The sequence below is a fragment of the Oncorhynchus tshawytscha genome, unplaced genomic scaffold, assembly GCF_018296145.1.
Source record: "Oncorhynchus tshawytscha isolate Ot180627B unplaced genomic scaffold, Otsh_v2.0 Un_scaffold_3920_pilon_pilon, whole genome shotgun sequence".
In the NCBI taxonomy this organism is placed as follows: Eukaryota; Metazoa; Chordata; class Actinopteri; order Salmoniformes; family Salmonidae; genus Oncorhynchus; species Oncorhynchus tshawytscha.
The window spans coordinates 87501-105562 of NW_024609812.1; the positions used below are offsets into that span (position 1 = coordinate 87501).

An 18062-nucleotide genomic window follows, 5' to 3' on the forward strand; every position below is an offset into this window, starting at 1 on the left:
CCAGAGCTTCCCATCTCCTATATCCACAAGAGAAACCCTTCTCTCTCTACCCTGGTCCCAGAGCTTCCCATCTCCTATATCCACAAGAGAAACCCTTCTCTCTCTACTCTACCAGGCTAACCCTTGTTTGAAGACCAGGCAGTTAGTTCAAACAGATCTGGGACCAGGCTAACCCTTGTTTGAATATCAGGCAGTTAGTTCAAACAGAGCTGGGACCAGGATAACCCTTGTTTGAAGATCAGGCAGTTAGTTCAAACAGATCTGGGACCAGGATAACCCTTGTTTGAAGATCAGGCAGTTAGTTCAAACAGATCTGGGACCAGGATAACCCTTGTTTGAATATCAGGCAGTTAGTTCAAACAGATCTGGGACCAGGATAACCCTTGTTTGAAGATCAGGCAGTTAGTTCAAACAGATCTGGGACCAGGATAACCCTTGTTTGAATATCAGGCAGTTAGTTCAAACAGATCTGGGACCAGGCTTACCCTTGTTTGAAGATCAGGCAGTTAGTTCAAACAGATCTGGGACCAGGATAACCCTTGTTTGAATATCAGGCAGTTAGTTCTAACTACTCTCATGACCATTTTAGAACCTGTCTAGAACCTGTCTAGAACCTGTCCTGTCTAGAACCTGTCTAGTCACATTGACTGATTTTGTCTAATACAACTTTTTTTGTTTCCTCTCTCCTCCTCCATTTCCTCTCTCCTCCTCCATTTCTTCTCTACTCCTCCATCTCCTCTCCTCCTCCATTTCCTCTCTCCTCCTCATCTCCTCTCTCCTCCTCCATCTCTTCTCTCCTCCTCCATTTCTTCTCTCCTCCTCCTTCTCCTCTTTCCTCCTCCATTTCCTCTCTCCTCCTCCATCTCTTCTCTCCTCCTCCATCTCTTCTCTCCTCCATCTCTCTCTCCTCCTCCATTTCTCTCTCCTCCTCCATCTCCTCTCTCCTCCTCCTCCTCCCTCCTCCATCTCCTCTCTCCTCCTCCATTTCCTCTCTCCTCCTCCATCTCCTCTCTCCTCCTCCATTTCTTCTCTCCTCCTCCATCTCCTCTCTCCTCCTCCATCTCCTCTCTCCTCCTCCATCTCCTCTCTCCTCCTCCATCTCCTCTCTCCATCTCCTCTCTCCTCCTCCATCTCCTCTCTCCTCCTCCATCTCCTCTCTCCTCCTCCATCTCTCTCTCCTCCTCCATCCTCCATCTCCTCTCTCCTCCTCCATCTCCTCTCTCCTCCTCCATCTCCTCTCTCCTCCTCCATTTCCTCTCTCCTCTCCATCTCTCTCTCCTCCTCCATTCCTCTCTCCTCCTCCATCTCCTCTCTCCTCCTCCATCTCCTCCTCCTCCTCCTCCATTTCCTCTCTCCTCCTCCATTTCCTCTCTCCTCCTCCATTTCCTCTCTCCTCCTCCATTTCCTCTCTCCTCCTCCATCTCCTCTCTCCTCCTCCTCTCCTCTCTCTCCTCCTCCATCTCCTCTCTCCTCCTCCATCTCCTCTCTCCTCCTCCATTTCCTCTCTCCTCCATTTCCTCTCCATCTCCATCTCTCTCCTCCTCCATTTCCTCTCTCCTCCTCCATCTCTTCTCTCCTCCTCCATCTCCTCTCTCCTCCTCCATTTCCTCTCTCCTCCTCCATTTCCTCTCTCCTCCTCCATTTCCTCTCTCCTCCTCCATTTCCTCTCTCCTCCTCCATCTCTTCTCTCCTCCTCCATTTCCTCTCTCCTCCTCCATTTCTCTCCTCCTCCATCTCTTCTCTCCTCCTCCATCTCCTCTCTCCTCCTCCATTTCCTCTCTCCTCCTCCATTTCCTCTCTCCTCCTCCATCTCCTCTCTCCTCCTCCATTTCCTCTCTCCTCCTCCATCTCCTCTCTCCTCCTCCATCTCCTCTCTCCTCCTCCATTTCCTCTCTCCTCCTCCATCTCCTCTCTCCTCCTCCATTTCCTCTCTCCTCCTCCATTCCCACCGATCCAGGGCGGCGTTTGCCAAGGAGTCAGAGGTGCTGACGGGTAACCTGGGTGACAAGCTGATCCCGCAGAACGAGATCCTGCGTGACGTGAGCGACCTGAAGGCCCTGGCCAACCTGCAGGAGAGCATGGAGTGGCTGGCCTCCAGACTCAAAGGCTTCTTCATCAACCTGCCCCACACTGCCAGTGAGTATACACGCACACGCGCAGAGGCAAGCATACATACATACACACCTTATGGCTTCCATTCATGCAGGGTTGGTGGGGTGTGTGTGTGTGTGTGGACTGAAAGGCTGCTTGTTCAACACCTGTCCCACACAGCCAATGAAAGAACAGTATACAACACAAGGAGGTTCCATAATGCTAACATGGACTGTGTAATGTTTTGTTCTACGTACTGCCACTAGTATACACATCCTCTCCCTATGGTATGTATATGTACACACACTGTAGTATACACATCCTCTCCCTATAGTATGTATATGTACACACACTGTAGTATACACATCCTCTCCCTATGGTATGTATATGTACACACACTGTAGTATACACATCCTCTCCCTATAGTATGTATATGTACACACACTGTAGTATACACATCCTCTCCCTATAGTATGTATATGTACACACACTGTAGTATACACATCCTCTCCCTATGGTATGTATATGTACACACACTGTAGTATACACATCCTCTCCCTATGGTATGTATATGTACACACACTGTAGTATACACATCCTCTCCCTATGGTATGTATATGTACACACACTGTAGTATACACATCCTCTCCCTATAGTATGTATATGTACACACACTGTAGTATACACATCCTCTCCCTATGGTATGTATATGTACACACACTGTAGTATACACATCCTCTCCCTATGGTATGTATATGTACACACACTGTAGTATACACATCCTCTCCCTATGGTATGTATATGTACACACACTCCCTATAGTAGTATACACATCCTCTCCCTATGGTATGTATATGTACACACACTGTAGTATACACATCCTCTCCCTATGGTATGTATATGTACACACATAGTATACACATCCTCTCCCTATGGTATGTATGTACACACACTGTAGTATACACATCCTCTCCCTATGGTATGTATATGTACACACACTGTAGTATACACATCCTCTCCCTATAGTATGTATATGTACACACACTGTAGTATACACATCCTCTCCCTATGGTATGTATATGTACACACACTGTAGTATACACATCCTCTCCCTATAGTATGTATATGTACACACACTGTAGTATACACATCCTCTCCCTATGGTATGTATATGTACACACACTGTAGTATACACATCCTCTCCCTATGGTATGTATATGTACACACACTGTAGTATACACATCCTCTCCCTATGGTATGTATATGTACACACACTGTAGTATACACATCCTCTCCCTATGGTATGTATATGTACACACACTGTAGTATACACATCCTCTCCCTATGGTATGTATATGTACACACACTGTAGTATACACATCCTCTCCCTATGGTATGTATATGTACACACACTGTAGTATACACATCCTCTCCCTATGGTATGTATATGTACACACACTGTAGTATACACATCCTCTCCCTATAGTATGTATATGTACACACACTGTAGTATACACATCCTCTCCCTATAGTATGTATATGTACACACACTGTAGTATACACATCCTCTCCCTATGGTATGTATATGTACACACACTGTAGTATACACATCCTCTCCCTATGGTATGTATATGTACACACACTGTAGTATACACATCCTCTCCCTATGGTATGTATATGTACACACACTGTAGTATACACATCCTCTCCCTATAGTATGTATATGTACACACACTGTAGTATACACATCCTCTCCCTATAGTATGTATATGTACACACACTGTAGTATACACATCCTCTCCCTATGGTATGTATATGTACACACACTGTAGTATACACATCCTCTCCCTATGGTATGTATATGTACACACACTGTAGTATACACATCCTCTCCCTATGGTATGTATATGTACACACACTGTAGTATACACATCCTCTCCCTATAGTATGTATATGTACACACACTGTAGTATACACATCCTCTCCCTATGGTATGTATATGTACACATACACATCCTCTCCCTATGGTATGTATATGTACACACACTGTAGTATACACATCCTCTCCCTATGGTATGTATATGTACACACACACACTGGTAGTATACACACACATACCATCCTCCCTATAGTATGTATATGTACACACACTGTAGTATACACATCCTCTCCCTATGGTATGTATATGTACACACACTGTAGTATACACATCCTCTCCTATAGTATGTATATGTACACACACTGTAGTATACACATCCTCTCCCTATAGTATGTATATGTACACACACTGTAGTATACACATCCTCTCCCTATGGTATGTATATGTACACACACTGTAGTATACACATCCTCTCCCTATAGTATGTATATGTACACACACTGTAGTATACACATCCTCTCCCTGTACACACAGTTTGTCTAGTGAATTACACATCCTCTCCCTATGGTATGTAGGTACACACACTGTAGTATACACATCCTCTCCCTCCAGAAACAAACACACTGTTATACACACTCTAATGTACACACTGAAGTGTGTGGTTTGTTTGTACAGAACTGTCAAACACATCCTCTCCCACACACACTGTAGTATACACATCCTCTCCCTATAGTATGTATATGTACACACACTGTATCAGTTACACATCCTCTCCCTATGGTATGTATATGTACACACACTGTAGTATACACATCCTCTCCGTATAGTATGTATATGTACACCATTGTCATCACATCCTCTCCCTGAGTATGTTTACACACACTGATCTCCAACTCTTATGGTGGTGTTTACACACACTGAGTATCCAATCCTCTTATGGTATGTATTTACACACACTGATACACAACTCTTATGGTATGTGTTTACACACACTGTATCTACACAACTCTCCCTATGGTGGTGTATGTACACACACTGTATATCCATCCTCTTATGGTGGTGTTTCTGAGTCTACAATCCTCTTATGGTATGTATTGTCTGTATACACATCCTCTCCCTATGGTATGTATATTACACACACTGATCTCCTCTCCTTATGGTATGTGTTTACACACACTGATCTCCAACTCCCTATGGTGGTGTTTACTGATCTAACACATCCTCTCCCTATGGTGGTGTTTATGTACACTCCAACCCTATGGTATGTATATGTACACACACTGTAGTATACAATCCTCTCCCTATGGTATGTATATTACACACACTGTAGTATACACATCCTCTCCCTATGGTGGTGTATATGTACACACACTGTAGTATTTACTCCCTACTGTATTTACACTGAGTATACACATCCCTCCCTATGGTATGTATTTAGTATCACATCCTCTTATGTACACACAAAATGTATATCTACACACACTGTAGTATACACATCCTCTCCCTATAGTATGTTTGTCTGTAGTATACCATCCTCTCCCTATGGTATGTTTATGTACACACACTGTAGTCTGACACCTTAACAGTCATGATTGTAGCTGTAGTTATTTATTCTCTGACACACACTCACGCACACACACACACACAGCAGTAGTTTTCCTCTCTGTCATTAAGAGTTTGTCTGAGTGATCTCCAACTCTTAGATGGTGGTGTTTCTGATCTCCAACTCTTATGGTGTCAAAGTGTTTCAGAGACCTCATTTATCAGTGAAAATGTGTGTGTGTGTTCCATTGTCATCAGCAGGCTGAGGATGTTTCTGATCTCCAACTCTTATGGTGGTGTTTCTGATCTCCAACTCTTATGGTGGTGTTTCTGATCTCCAACTCTTATGGTGGTGTTTCTGATCTCCAACTCTTATGGTGGTGTTTCTGATCTCCAACTCTTATGGTGGTGTGCCCATACAGATAGAATATCATTCTAATTGTGCGATCCTTCAATATGTAAACACAACCTTGATGGTGATGCTCAGACCACACCCAGAAGGGTTCAGAACACGCAGGCACACACACACACACACACACACACACACACACACACACACACGTAGAAAGGACACACACGTAGAAAGCCCATCTAAAGCTCAGTGTTGTGATCACCTGTTCCAGAGCATGAAAGTCACTGAGTTCTTCCCTGTTGCATCCCATGTCACCTCCTTCATTTTACACCTATAAAAGTTCCTATTTCCTCTGTGAACTTCCCCTTTCTGAACGACTTAAATGAGGGATTTTCTTTCTATTGTTTTTTTAGGGGGGTGGAAGAGGAGACAGTCGGAGCGCTGTTCCTTCCTCCTCGGCAGCTCAGATAAGAATTCAATAAGAGAACGGGCGGCGAACGTGGCATAATTATCATTCATTCTGCCGAGTGGCATTAATGGAGTGTGTTTTATCGTGGCGGGACAGCCACAGTATTGTTCATTATTTAGTGTTTGCCTTGGTTGATGGGGCTCGGCGCGACACGGAGGAGGGGAGGAAATACCTCCCTTCTTATCTCTCCGTTTCCCCCTTCTTCCCTAAATTGGATTTCATATTACAGAGGTAGTCAGGTATGGACAAGTCATTTTCTTTCTCTTGTCTTCCTCGACTCGTACACGTTTTCTTCTCTCTCTCCGCGGCGTGATGGCCTCGCTAGATGAAGGAGTCTTTCAGTCGGGCCGGCTCCCCCAAAGGAGTGGCGCTACGGTCTAAGGCACTGCATCTCAGTGCTAGAGGCGTCACTACAGACCCCGGTTCGATTCCAGGCTGTATCACAACTGACCGTGATTGGGAGTCAGATAGGGTGGCGCCCAATTGGTCCAGTGTTGTCTGGGTTTGGCCGGGGTAGGCCGTCATTGTAAATAAGAATTTGTTCTTAACTGACTTGCCAAGTTAAATAAAGATAAAATAAATAATGTAAAAGGACAATGCTAGGATAATGCCCAGCCTCGTATGCAGGAGGTAGATCGACCCAGAGAAATCAGTCTAAGATGGACATTTCCTATAATCACATGTCTGTGGCTGGGCTGCATCTGTAAAACACACACACACACACAGAGAGACACAGGGATAAGGCAGGGAGAAGATTAGCATGATAAATACACACGGTCTCTGTCAAGACGCTGCTGGATCTTAATTTAATCTTAATTTGATTAAACAATCATGTGTGCATGGTGTGTGTGTGTTTGATATGACAGAGAGACAGCGGTCATCCAGTGTGTGTGTGTGTTCTCCAATGGTGATTGGCCGTGAGGGTGGCAGGGGCGAGGGTCTTATCGCCCATCTGGGTGCCGCTCTGGACGCCTAATCCTCTCAGACAATATTTACCTGAGCTGACACACATACAACACACACCACACACAATGCACACACACAACACACACACACTGAGGGCACCTGCCAATGTGATGGCCGCTTTCTGCTGGGAACAGCTGTGTGTGTATGTTTCTAAAACTGGATCTGTGGGCATGTCTGTCTAGCTATCTGTCTGGCTGTCATGTCTGTCTGTCTAGCTACCTGTCTGTCTGTCTAGCTATCTGTCTGTTTGTCTGTCTAGCTATCTGTCTGGCTGTCATGTCTGTCTGTCTAGCTATCTGTCTGTTTGTCTGTCTAGCTATCTGTCTGGCTGTCATGTCTGTCTGTCTAGCTATCTGTCTGTTTGTCTGTCTAGCTATCTGTCTCTGTCTGTCTGTCTAGCTATCTGTCTGTTTGTCTGTCTAGCTATCTGTCTGGCTGTCATGTCTGTCTGTCTAGCTATCTGTCTGTCTGTCTAGCTATCTGTCTGTCTGTCTAGCTATCTGTCAGTCTGTCTAGCTATCTGTCAGTCTGTCTAGCTATCTGTCAGTCTGTCTAGCTATCTGTCAGTCTGTCTAGCTATCTGTCAGTCTGTCTAGCTATCTGTCAGTCTGTCTAGCTATCTGTCTGTCTGTCAGCAAGCTATCTGTCTGTCTGTCGAGCTATCTGTCTGGCTGTCATGTCTGTCTGTCTAGCTATCTGTCAGTCTGTCTAGCTATCTGTCAGTCTGTCTAGCTATCTGTCAGTCTGTCTAGCTATGTGTCAGTCTGTCTGTCTGTCTGTCTAGCTATCTCAGGGGTCTGTCTAGCTATCTGTCTGGGTAGTAGTACCCTACTCCTACATCAGGGGAAGATAGTATCCCTATCTCCCTCATCAGGGGTAGATAGTACTCCCTACATCTGTACTCCCTACATCAGGGGTAGATAGTCTGTACTCCCTACATCAGGGGTAGATAGTACCCTATCTACATCAGGGGTAGATAGTACCCTACTCCCTACATCAGGGGAAGATAGTACCCTACTCCCTACATCAGGGGTAGATAGTACCCTACTCCCTACATCCTACTCCCTACATCAGGGGAAGATAGTACCATCAGGGGAAGATAGTACCCTACTCCCTACATCAGGGGTAGATAGTACCCTACTCCCTACATCAGGGGTAGATAGTACCCTACTCCCTACATCAGGGGTAGATAGCACCCTACTCCCTACATCAGGGGTAGATAGTACCCTACTCCCTACATCAGGGGTAGATAGTACCCTACTCCCTACATCAGGGGAGATAGTACCCTACTCCCTACATCCTACTCCCTACATCAGGGGTAGATAGTACATCAGGGGTAGATAGTACCCTACTCCCTACATCAGGGGAAGATAGTACCCTACTCCCTACATCAGGGGTAGATAGTACCCTACATCCCTACATCAGGGAAGATAGCACCCTACTCCCTACATCAGATAGTACATCAGGGGTAGATACTCCCTACATCAGGGGTAGATAGTACCCTACTCCCTACATCAGGGGTAGATAGTACCCTACTCCCTACATCAGGGTAGATAGTACCCTACTCCCTACATCAGGGGTAGATAGCACCCTACTCCCTACATCAGGGGTAGATAGTACCCTACTCCCTACATCAGGGGTAGATAGTACCCTACTCCCTACATCCTACATCAGGGGTAGATAGTACCCTACTCCCTACATCAGGGGTAGATAGTACCCTACTCCCTACATCAGGGGTAGATAGTACCCTACTCCCTACATCAGGGGTAGATAGCACCCTACTCCCTACATCAGGGGTAGATAGCACCCTACTCCCTACATCAGGGGTAGATAGCACCCTACTCCCTACATCAGGGGTAGATAGCACCCTACTACATCAGGGGTAGATCCCTACATCAGGGGTAGATAGTACCCTACTCCCTACATCAGGGGTAGATAGTACCCTACTCCCTACATCAGGGGTAGATAGTACCCTACTCCCTACATCAGGGGTAGATAGTACCCTACTCCCTACATCAGGGGTAGATAGTACCGTACTCCCTACATCAGGGGAAGATAGTACCCTACTCCCTACATCAGGGGTAGATAGTACCCCACTCCCTACATCAGGGGTAGATAGCACCCTACATCAGGGGAAGATAGTACCGTACTCCCTACATCAGGGGAAGATAGTACCCTACTCCCTACATCAGGGGTAGATAGTACCCTACTCCCTACATCAGGGGTAGATAGTACCCTACTCCCTACATCAGGGGTAGATAGTACCCTACTCCCTACATCAGGGGTAGATAGTACCCTACTCCCTACATCAGGGGTAGATAGCACCCTACTCCCTACATCAGGGGTAGATAGTACCCTACTCCCTACATCAGGGGTAGATAGTACCCTACTCCCTACATCAGGGGTAGATAGCACCCTACTCCCTACATCAGGGGTAGATAGCACCCTACTCCCTACATCAGGGGTAGATAGCACCCTACTCCCTACATCAGGGGTAGATAGTACCCTACTCCCTACATCAGGGGTAGATAGCACCCTACTCCCTACATCAGGGGTAGATAGCACCCTACTCCCTACATCAGGGGTAGATAGTACCCTACTCCCTACATCAGGGGTAGATAGCACCCTACTCCCTACATCAGATAGTACCCTACTCCCTACATCAGGGGTAGATAGCACCCTACTCCCTACATCAGGGGTAGATAGCACCCTACTCCCTACATCAGGGGTAGATAGTACCCTACTCCCTACATCAGGGGTAGATAGTACCCTACTCCCTACATCAGAGGTAGATAGTACCCTACTCCCTACATCAGGGGTAGATAGCACCCTACTCCCTACATCAGGGGAAGTCAACCCTGGTCCTGGAGAACTGCAGACAGTTCATGTTCTTGATTTAACCGGCCTGGAAGAGCAGGTGTGTATAATTTAGGCAATCACTGAACCGATCAATTATCTCAGTTGGTCAGGTATGAAGCCTAGTTGGAACATCCTGCTGTAGCTGTGACACTCCAGGAACGGGGTTGGTTACCCCGGCACCACATAGTGGACTACTCTTGACCTGATCCCTATGGGCCCTGGTCAAAAGGAGTGCACTATATAGGGAATGGGGTGCCGTTTAGGACACATCTAACTGTAGCTGTGCTCTCCTGCTCTACTCTCTGTAATGAGGTACTATAGAACCATGCTGTCCTGGGGGAGAGTTGTTCTTTGACCGCATGTTCTTTTTGCAGCATTGGCAGGATTTTGGAGTTAGGGGGGGGGTTTTGCCTGTTAGGTAGAGACGGGGGGAGAGAGGATGAGGGGGGAGAGAGGATATTTTTTAAATGTTTTTAACCTTGACCTGAGCAAGTGGTGGGCTGCTCCCTCTAGCAGTAGGAAGTATTAGCATAATCAGTGTTCTACTTTCTTTCTCCAACACACAATACAAGCCTGTACATCTCTAATGGTTCCCTTGATACCTTGAATACGTTTACCTTTCTGTTTTACACATGCATGTCTAGTCTTTATCTCTCACATACTTCCAGGCCGTCTCTCAGGCATACATAACAATAGACACATCCCATCTCTCTTATCATTCTCTTTCCCTCTCTCTCTCTTTCTCTTCTCTCTCTCTCTCTCTCTCTCTCTCTCTCTTCTCTCTCTCTCTTCTCTTCTCTCTCTCTCTCTTGCTCTCTCTCTCGCTCTCTCTTTCTCTCTCTCTCTCTCTCTCTCTCTCTCTCTCTCTCTCTCTCTCTCTTTCTCTACCTTCATCCCACACTCCTTCCATCCTTCTCTCTCTCTCCCCTCCTTCCATCCTTCTCCCCAATCTTTCTCCTCTCTCCACCCACCCCACCTCTCTCTCTCTATCCTAGTGCAGATGTCTGTCCTGTTCCACACACAGAATAATTAACACCAGTCCCTATGCATCATTCATGACTTCACTCCACCCCTCCAGGATAGACCCTCCCTCTCTTCTTCTTTCTCTTCTTCCCCTCTGCTGGAGGTCTGGAAAGAGCAGACTGATGAGTCAATGGAAAGTTCTGCACCACATTGAACTGGTTCAGACAGGAGGCATCAACTCATAGTTGTTTCTTTCATGTTCTCTCTCTTTGTTCTCTGTTAGCTTTCCTGTCATTGACCAGCCAGAGCACTAGAGTATTTATACTGTGTGTCTGCGTGTGTGTGTGCCATTGATCTGCCCCCCGTCTCTCCCTTAATGTGTGCCACCCTCATCTCCTGCAGATGGCAAGGAACAGACGCCTCCCTTAGATGGGATTGGAAAATAATTGGATAAGCACTACACACTATGCAGTACACACACTACACACTATACAGTACACACACTACACACTATACAGTACACACACTACACACTATACAGTACACACACTACACACTATACAGTACACACACTACACACATAACACATTACACACTACACACTCACACAAACACGCATAAACAAAAACACACATATATATTTACAAAGACCCCACATACTAGGAGAGAGAGACAGAGAGACCGGCGGAGAGAGAGACCGGCGGAGAGAGAGACCGGCGGAGGCAGAGAGCGAGGCACGCAGAGAGCGAGGCACGCAGAGAGCGAGGCACGCAGAGAGCGAGGCACGCAGAGAGCGAGGCACGCAGAGAGCGAGGCACGCAGAGAGCGAGGCACGCAGAGAGCGAGGCACGCAGAGAGCGAGGCACGCAGAGAGCGAGGCACGCAGAGAGCGAGGCACGCAGAGAGCGAGGCAGAGGCACGCAGAGAGACCCTGAATCCAAAGAGATTAGATGGGGAAAGTTGACATAGATGGGAGGTATGGAAGGCTGTCAGTCAGAAGGAGCCCAAGTTCCTCTGTTCATGCCTCTAAATTGGTGGCCCCATGCCGTGGAGTCTTGATCGCATCATCAAAGTGTGACAGGCTGAGAGGCGTACTGTGTTCCCCTGGTGAGACCTCCTGCTGTTAGGCCTTCCTCCCCAGAGCTGCCAAAGACATTATGTGAAATGCACTGGAGGAAACACACAATGCAGTTACTTTAACACTAACACACACAGGCATTTACACACAACATACACAAGCCATGGCACATAAACAAGCTATCACAGTCTCACATCAGAATTCGATGTTGTTCTACACCTGAAATGTGAAAATATTTAGGGTTAAGTTTAGGCATCAACTCCAGATTCTGAAGGTTAGACATGAACTCTGAATGGTTAAGGTAAGGGTTAAGGTTTGGGTTAGGCTGAAAACAAAAAATATCAACAACTACTTTCTATCGCCGGATTCAAACATGCAACCTTTGGTCTGTTTGGAACCTTTGGTCTACTTGGAACAATTGGTCTGTTTGGAACCTTTGGTCTACTTGGAACAATTGGTCTGTTTGGAACCTTTGGTCTACTTGGAACAATTGGTCTGTTTGGAACCTTTTGTCTACTTGGAACAATTGGTCTGTTTGGAACCTTTGGTCTGTTTGGAACCTTTGGTCTGTTTGGAACCTTTGGTCTACTTGGAACAATTGGTCTGTTTGGAACCTTTGGTCTGTTTGGAACCTTTGGTCTACTTGGAACAATTGGTCTGTTTGGAACCTTTTGTCTACTTGGAACAATTGGTCTGTTTGGAACCTTTGGTCTGTTTGGAACCTTTGGTCTACTTGGAACAATTGGTCTGTTTGGAACCTTTGGTCTGTTTGGAACCTTTGGTCTACTTGGAACAATTGGTCTGTTTGGAACCTTTGGTCTGTTTGGAACCTTTGGTCTGTTTGGAACCTTTGGTCTGTTTGGAACCTTTGGTCTGTTTGGAACCTTTGGTCTACTTGGAACAATTGGTCTGTTTGGAACCTTTGGTCTACTTGGAACAATTGGTCTGTTTGGAACCTTTGGTCTACTTGGGACCTTTGGTCTACTTGGAACCAGAGGATGGATGTAGCAACTGCTGATTGCCCCTTTAAAGAGCCTGTGTGATGTGTTTGTTTAGTTACCATTCATGTGCTCGTGGGAAACATCCCAGTTGGAACAATTCTTCAACCAATGACATTTTAGCTAGCTATATGAGCTATATGAGCTAAGTTTCTAATAATAAAGTTAGCTAGGTTGCAAACATGGACAATATAGTCAAACTAGCTACGTATCAACAATGATACATATCACGTGTGTTGATATGTAGCATTGTCATTTTCTCAGACTTTCCGACTTGTAATTACAACTTGGAGGGCCGTTCAAGTGAAACTTCCCAGTGGAAGTCTCGTATTTCCAATAACTCAGACACCACATGAACAGACTATTTGTCCCACCTCCTGTTTAAAGGGTGACATAGTGTTGGCTACTGTATTGGTCTATTGATGGTTAAATCAGCCACGTGATTCTGAGGTAAAAGGATGTGTGTTGTCATGCCGTATACCCCGGTATATGGTATCAACGTTATATCATCCAAGCCTAGTTGATACCACCTGAGGACGGAGAGAGAATAGGATGTTGACATCACCTGGCAGACAACAGGTTTACAGGTGAGGCCAGATAGTGACTGAGACAAGTATTGTACATGAAAGTTAGTTACTCAAGTCAAAGTTTGCTCTCTTTTTGTCATCATTCTTTTCTGTAGACTTTAACTTCAATTGGTCCGCTCTTCAGACAAACAGATTGAAAAGGCTGACCTGCAGAGAAGCAGATTATGTCCTCCACATTGGTGTTGTTGGTGATTCTCTTCCTTCTAGTTACAGCTTATGTCCTCCACATTGGTGTTGTTGGTGATTCTCTTCCTTCTAGTTACAGCTTATGTCCTCCACATTGGTGTTGTTGGTGATTCTCTTCCTTCTAGTTACAGCTTATGTCCTCCACATTGGTGTTGTTGGTGATTCTCTTCCTTCTAGTTACAGCTTATGTCCTCCACATTGATGTTGTTGGTGATTCTCTTCCTTCTAGTTACAGCTTATGTCCTCCACATTGGTGTTGTTGGTGATTCTCTTCCTTCTCGTACCTCCTTCTTCCTCAGTGGGGTGTCTGACAGTATGTAGTTCCTTCTTCCTCAGTGGGGTGTCTGACAGTATGTAGTTCCTTCTAGTTATGGTGGAGTGTCTGACAGTATGTAGTTCCTTCTTCCTCAGTGGGGTGTCTGACAGTATGTAGTTCCTTCTAGTTATGGTGGGGTGTCTGACAGTGTGTAGTTCCTTCTAGTTATGGTGGGGTGTCTGACAGTGTGTAGTTCCTTCTTCCTCAGTGGGTGTCTGACAGTATGTAGTTCCTTCTTCCTCAGTGGGGTGTCTGACAGTATGTAGTTCCTTCTAGTTATGGTGGGGTGTCTGACAGTATGTATTTCCTTCTAGTTATGGAGGAGTGTCTGACAGTATGTAGTTCCTTCTTCCTCAGTGGGGTGTCTGACAGTATGTACCTCCTTCTTCCTCAGTGGGGTGTCTGACAGTATGTACCTCCTTCTTCCTCAGTGGGGTGTCTGACAGTATGTAGTTCCTTCTTCCTCAGTGGGGTGTCTGACAGTATGTAGTTCCTTCTTCCTCAGTGGGGTGTCTGACAGTATGTAGTTCCTTCTTCCTCAGTGGGGTGTCTGACAGTATGTAGTTCCTTCTTCCTCAGTGGAGTGTCTGACAGTATGTAGTTCCTTCTAGTTATGGTGGAGTGTCTGACAGTATGTAGTTCCTTCTAGTTATGGAGGAGTGTCTGACAGTGTGTAGTTCCTTCTTCCTCAGTGGGGTGTCTGACAGTATGTAGTTCCTTCTTCCTCAGTGGGGTGTCTGACAGTATGTAGTTCCTTCTAGTTATGGTGGAGTGTCTGACAGTATGTAGTTCCTTCTTCCTCAGTGGGGTGTCTGGTATGTAGTTCCTTCTAGTTATGGTGGGGTGTCTGACAGTGTGTAGTTCCTTCTTCCTCAGTGGGGTGTCTGACAGTATGTACCTCCTTCTTCCTCAGTGGGGTGTCTGACAGTATGTACCTCCTTCTTCCTCAGTGGGGTGTCTGACAGTGTGTAGTTCCTTCTAGTTATGGTGGAGTGTCTGACAGTATGTAGTTCCTTCTTCCTCAGTCTGACAGTATGTAGTTCCTTCTAGGGTGTCTGACAGTGTGTAGTTCCTTCTTCCTCAGTGGGGTGTCTGACAGTGTGTAGTTCCTTCTTCCTCAGTGGGGTGTCTGACAGTATGTGTAGTTATGGTGGAGTGTCCTTGTAGTTCCTTCTTCCTCAGTGGGGTGTCTGACAGTATGTAGTTCCTTCTAGTTATGGTGGGTGTCTGACAGTATGTAGTTCCTTCTTCCTCAGTGGGGTGTCTGACACTATGTAGTTCCTTCTAGTTATGGTGGAGTGTCTGACAGTATGTAGTTCCTTCTTCCTCAGTGGGGTGTCTGACAGTATGTAGTTCCTTCTAGTTATGGTGGAGTGTCTGACAGTGTGTAGTTCCTTCTTCCTCAGTGGGGTGTCTGACAGTATGTACCTCCTTCTTCCTCAGTGGGGTGTCTGACAGTATGTACCTCCTTCTTCCTCAGTGGGGTGTCTGACAGTATGTAGTTCCTTCTTCCTCAGTGGGGTGTCTGACAGTATGTAGTTCCTTCTAGTTATGGTGGAGTGTCTGACAGTATGTAGTTCCTTCTTCCTCAGTGGGGTGTCTGACAGTATGTAGTTCCTTCTAGTTATGGTGGAGTGTCTGACAGTATGTAGTTCCTTCTTCCTCAGTGGGGTGTCTGACAGTATGTAGTTCCTTCTAGTTATGGTGGAGTGTCTGACAGTGTGTAGTTCCTTCTTCCTCAGTGGGGTGTCTGACAGTATGTAGTTCCTTCTAGTTATGGTGGAGTGTCTGACAGTGTGTAGTTCCTTCTTCCTCAGTGGGGTGTCTGACAGTATGTAGTTCCTTCTTCCTCAGTGGGGTGTCTGACAGTATGTAGTTCCTTCTTCCTCAGTGGGGTGTCTGACAGTATGTAGTTCCTTCTTCCTCAGTGGGGTGTCTGACAGTATGTAGTTCCTTCTTCCTCAGTGGGGTGTCTGACAGTATGTAGTTCCTTCTAGTTATGGTGGAGTGTCTGACAGTATGTAGTTCCTTCTAGTTATGGTGGAGTGTCTGACAGTATGTAGTTCCTTCTTCCTCAGTGGAGTGTCTGACAGTATGTAGTTCCTTCTAGTTATGGTGGAGTGTCTGACAGTATGTAGTTCCTTCTTCCTCAGTGGGGTGTCTGACAGTATGTAGTTCCTTCTAGTTATGGTGGAGTGTCTGACAGTATGTAGTTCCTTCTTCCTCAGTGGGGTGTCTGACAGTATGTAGTTCCTTCTAGTTATGGTGGAGTGTCTGACAGTATGTAGTTCCTTCTTCCTCAGTGGGGTGTCTGACAGTATGTAGTTCCTTCTAGTTATGGTGGAGTGTCTGACAGTATGTAGTTCCTTCTTCCTCAGTGGGGTGTCTGACAGTATGTACCTCCTTCTTCCCACAAGTCTGCCCTTGCCTTGTTTGACCAAATCAATCACTGACTGTTAATACTATTTATTGTAGAAATCTTTTACTGATTGACCATTAAGTAAAATACTTGTCCCTCTCCTGGCTTTCCTCGCTCTATATTCTGGCCATCTGTTTCCTGCTAGAACCCTTTTGCAGTAGCATGAGTTATATGATTGTGATAACTATTTATTGCTTTACCTCCCTTATCCGACCTCATTTGCACACACTGTATATAGATTTTTTTCTACTGTATTATTGACTGTATGTTTGTTTATTCCATGTGTAACTCTGTGTTGTTGTATGTCGAACTGCTTTGCTTTTATCTTGGCCAGGTCGCAGTTGTAAATGAGAACTTGTTCTCAACTAGCCTACCTGGTTAAATAAAGGGGGGGGGTATATACAGTGGGGCAAAAAAGTATTTAGTCAGCCACCAATTGTGCAAGTCCTCCCACTTAAAAAGGTGAGAGAGGTACACTTCAACTATGACAGACAAAATGAGAAAAAAAATCCAGAAAATCACATTGTAGGATTTTTAATGAATTTATTTGCAAATTATGGTGGAAAATAAGTATTTGGTCACCTACAAACAAGCAAGATTTCTGGCTCTCACAGACCTGTAACTTCTTCTTTTAGAGGATCCTCTGTCCTCCCCTCGTTACCTGTATTAATGGCACCTGTTTGAACTTGTTATCAGTATAAAAGACACCTGTCCACAACCTCAAACAGTCACACTCCAAACTCCACTATGGCCAAGACCAAAGAGCTGTCAAAGGACACCAGAAACAAAATTGTAGACCTGCACCAGGCTGGGAAGACTGAATCTGCAATAGGTAAGCAGCTTGGTTTGAAGAAATCAACTGTGGGAGCAATTATTAGGAATTGGAAGACAAACAATACCACTGATAATCTCCCTCGATCTGGGGCTCCACGCAAGATACAGGTTTGTAGGCCTCCTTGTTCACACATTTTTTTCATTTCTGCCCACAAATGTTCTATAAGATTGAGGTCAGGGCTTTGTGATAGCCACTCCAATACCTTGACTTTGTTGTCCTTAAGCCATTTTGCCACAACTTTGGAAGTATGCTTGGGGGTCATTGTCCATTTGGAAGACCCATTTGCGACCAAGCTTTAACTTCCTGACAATATATCCACAGAATTTTCCATCCTCATGATGCCATCTATTTTGTGAAGTGCACCAGTCCCTCCTACAGCAAAGCACCCCCACAACATGATGCTGCCACCCCCGTGCTTCACGGTTGGGATGGTGTTCTTCGGCTTGCAAGGCTCTCCCTTTTTCTTCCAAACATAACAATGGTCATTATGGCCAGAGGACATTTTTTCAAAAAGTACGATCT

General features: G+C 45.6%; 1 protein-coding gene across 1 annotated transcript in view; it reads left to right on the forward strand.

Annotated features, from left to right (window-relative positions):
- Nucleotides 1-18062, forward strand: part of exoc4 (exocyst complex component 4) — a gene marked incomplete at its 5' end in the record, with an annotated part of 136601 nt that overhangs the window by 82489 nt on the left and 36050 nt on the right. Inside the window, 1 exon segment of the mRNA XM_042318636.1 lies at nucleotides 1958-2136. Within this exon segment, the coding sequence (XP_042174570.1) occupies nucleotides 1958-2136 (179 nt within the window).